This window comes from Hippocampus comes, unplaced genomic scaffold, assembly GCF_001891065.2.
Source record: "Hippocampus comes isolate QL1 unplaced genomic scaffold, H_comes_QL1_v1.1 scaffold25, whole genome shotgun sequence".
In the NCBI taxonomy this organism is placed as follows: Eukaryota; Metazoa; Chordata; class Actinopteri; order Syngnathiformes; family Syngnathidae; genus Hippocampus; species Hippocampus comes.
Window position 1 is genome coordinate 978840 of NW_017804844.1, and position 3269 is coordinate 982108.

A 3269-nucleotide genomic window follows, 5' to 3' on the forward strand; every position below is an offset into this window, starting at 1 on the left:
ACTAGTGTGCTGAATTGTCTTATTGGTGTGGACAAAGAGCCAAGTAGTTCATAGACCTTAAGATGGACATAAAATAAATGTTCAAGCGGCGTTTCATTGCTATGCAGTGTTCCCCCGTATCTTTCGGATTCGCTCCGTCCGGATTTTATTTTTTTTCAACACTTATTTTCCATGATTCACAATTTTTGTACCCAGGCCAATGCATGTGGCATCTTGGTGCTCAGGAACTATTTCCAAGTCAGTTTTGACCAGCTTCATTGAGACAAAAGTTGTGGTTTACTGCCATCTTGTGGCATCTACAGACAATTTTTAACCCTTTTTTTTGGGTGGGGGTGCGTCAGTGACTTGCAAATTGTCAGCTGGGAACACCGTATAGCAAAGTTGAGTTCATGCAAGCGACAAAAGGGCCGTCGCCAAACTAACAAGTCAGTCTCATGCCGCCCAGTCTCATGCCGCCCAACGTTCTTGTTCCCTGCGATGAAGCTTCCGTTCGAAAAACAAGCGCACTTCCTCACTGATGCAAACGTATGGTCTATGGACGGGAACTGTAAATAACAACAGCTCAGGTTTTCGCTCGTCCAGCTGGACAACCAACAGTGCGGAAAGCTGCTCGAGCTTTGATTTCATATCCTCCATATCCAGCTTGACGTTCGGGTACTTAGTTTATCAATTCCTCTTGACATTGTAACGTTGGAAATCGTTAACATCAGACACCATTCTTTTGACAGTCCACTGACTTATCCTACTTGTGAGGGCTAAAGTACATACCGGTACGTGGACTTCATCTGGATATCAAGGGTATTGAAGACATGCTCAGACTGCTTTTCATACATTCTGAAATGTTCAAACTGGTGTTTCTTTTTCTCTCTCCCCTCTGCATCCATCCCAATGTTTCCATGGCACCGGGAGCTACTGCTTCATTTGCAAGATTCAAGGAAATGTTAGCTACGTTAGTATGTAGCACCTTTAAAAAAATATTTTTAAAAAAGGCCCATGTGTTTTGAGGTTGGCTTCATTTTAATCACGAATGTGTCCGATGGGGATTCTGTACTCATACAACTTTGGGAACAAGTAATGTCAAATATTTTATTTGTTTTTCCTGTGTTAATCTCATATTCTCCTGCTCTTCCTCAACCTGTCAGATTTGTTCAGCTGTGTGGGGTGTGTGTGGCACCACCTCTTGTTTTGTTTTATACCTACAGGGAAACTTTCGATGAAAAATAAAACAAGAATGAAAAGCAAATGAGGCTGATGACTTGTCATTCATCGTATTTCGGAGGCTGGGAAATGCAATGCTTAAAGTTTTTCACACGATTTAACTTTAAAAAATGTTTTTAAGAACGAGACCATCGACTGTACTGGATTTTATACTGTACTGTGACTATTTCTCGACACTAGAGGGCAGCAGCATCAAGATGTTTTAATTTATTCGCCGCGACATAATTTTACATACCGAGTACGTTTCACAATAGTGTATTTTTGTATTACTGTATATCCATCCATCCAAGTACATTAATTTTAAATCTATGATCATGCATTACTTTATTAAAATAAAATAGCACACAATTCTTATAATTATAAATCATCATATATATATATATATATAATTTTTTTGTTTTACACAACTATGTCTATTCAGTGGACATTTTAAAAGCACAGTTTAAACAATCTTTATTTCGGCCTCTGAAAAGTGACGTTTTCAGAAAACGCGCGTTCGAAATTTGTCAACGAAACTACTGAATAAAGTTTTGTTTAGTTTTTTTTGCAAGATTACCAATGCGCATGCCCACTGGATCGGTGAGACTCATCAGCAGTGGTGTTAGCAATTAGCTTGTCGCCTCTTACTTCCTTCGGTCTAAACGCCTTTCGTGACACCCTTCAACAAATTCACCGTTCCTTTTGCATCCACTGGGATTATCGGGACGAAAGCGTGAGGGAATATGCCCAAAAATAAAGGTGAGGTTGGATTTGTCCCAAAGCGCGCCGTTGCGACACACACAAGACAAGCACGGAAAACGTGACAAGTAGCAGCTAATGCTACGTACCTCCGCAGATGGCATCGTTATTGTTTATTGTTGATGAAGCTTTGTCTATTCTTGTTTGTTTTGGACGATCTTTTGTCGTTTTTTTTTTCAGGAAAAGGCCGAGTATCGGTTCGCCGGCTCGTTACGTGGTTAACGAGCTACTTTGGAGTTTCACCACACCCGCTTTGGCCTCTACATTTCATTTACCGCCTTTCTTTTTTTTCTGTCTATTTCAATACAATCGGACCTTGATGAGGTTTGATATCTTGTTATGCTTCAGACCGTGTTATGTTATGTTATGCTGGACAGGTGTAATAGTGGAATTTTTAGCCAATGGGTCTGACGTACTGTTGTGTCTAATCAATTCAGCAATTGATTGTAAAGTGTCCTTGGGTATTTTGAAAGGCGCTTATAAATAAAATGTATTATTATTATTTATAAATTTTCGCAACCGTTTGTTAATATAGGTAGTCACGAAACGACAAATCCTTTGAGCATTTCCTCGTCAAAGTTGACATTATTTTGTGCTAACTAACCGGTGTCCTGATTCTGCTTCCTTCCAGGTAAGGGAGGAAAGAATCGGCGGCGTGGAAAGAATGAAAACGAGTCTGAGAAGAGAGAGTTGGTGTTTAAAGAGGACGGACAAGGTAAGTTAGTTCATCATCATAAAATCAAAATGCATGGACATCTGGCTTCGAAGATTTGGCACTCTTTCTGGATCGTCAATAGACCCCCATGACATTCATTCTTCGTAGGTTTGTGTGTGAGCTGGAGATACACCCTGGACAAGTAACCGACTAACATATAGACACTTATTCATATTCAAGTTCACACCTGTGGGCCATTTAAAGTCATTGTTGAAGGTGTCATGCATGATTTTGAGTTCTGGGCGGACCCTTGACAACAGTCAACTCCTGGTTATTGATGTGAAGAAACGGCGTTACTCAAAAGTCCCCAAAAGTGACAGTCTGTCACAATGTGTGGTTGGAATGGCCACTTTAAGTTTAGTCCATATTCTACAAAGATGATAGCCACTTCTCACATTGCTCCAGAATATTAGCATTTTCACAACATATTCTCCATCTCTCTTCCAACCGCGTGTTTTCCAGAATACGCTCAGGTGATTAAAATGCTGGGGAATGGCCGCCTGGAGGCCATGTGCTTCGATGGCACCAAGCGGCTCTGCCACATCAGAGGAAAGCTGCGGAAAAAGGTATACACACACACACACACACACACACACAC

At 40.7% G+C, this 3269-nt stretch overlaps 1 protein-coding gene across 1 annotated transcript in view; it reads left to right on the forward strand.

The window, feature by feature from the left end:
• The first annotated feature begins 1762 nt into the window (after positions 1-1762).
• Positions 1763-3269, forward strand: part of eif1axb (eukaryotic translation initiation factor 1A X-linked b) — a 5260-nt gene continuing 3753 nt past the window's right edge. The window contains exons 1-3 of the mRNA XM_019874855.1: positions 1763-1956; positions 2588-2671; positions 3134-3237. Coding sequence (XP_019730414.1) covers positions 1941-1956; positions 2588-2671; positions 3134-3237 — 204 coding nt within the window. The 5' untranslated portion in view covers positions 1763-1940. The remainder of the gene's footprint in view (positions 1957-2587; positions 2672-3133; positions 3238-3269) is intronic.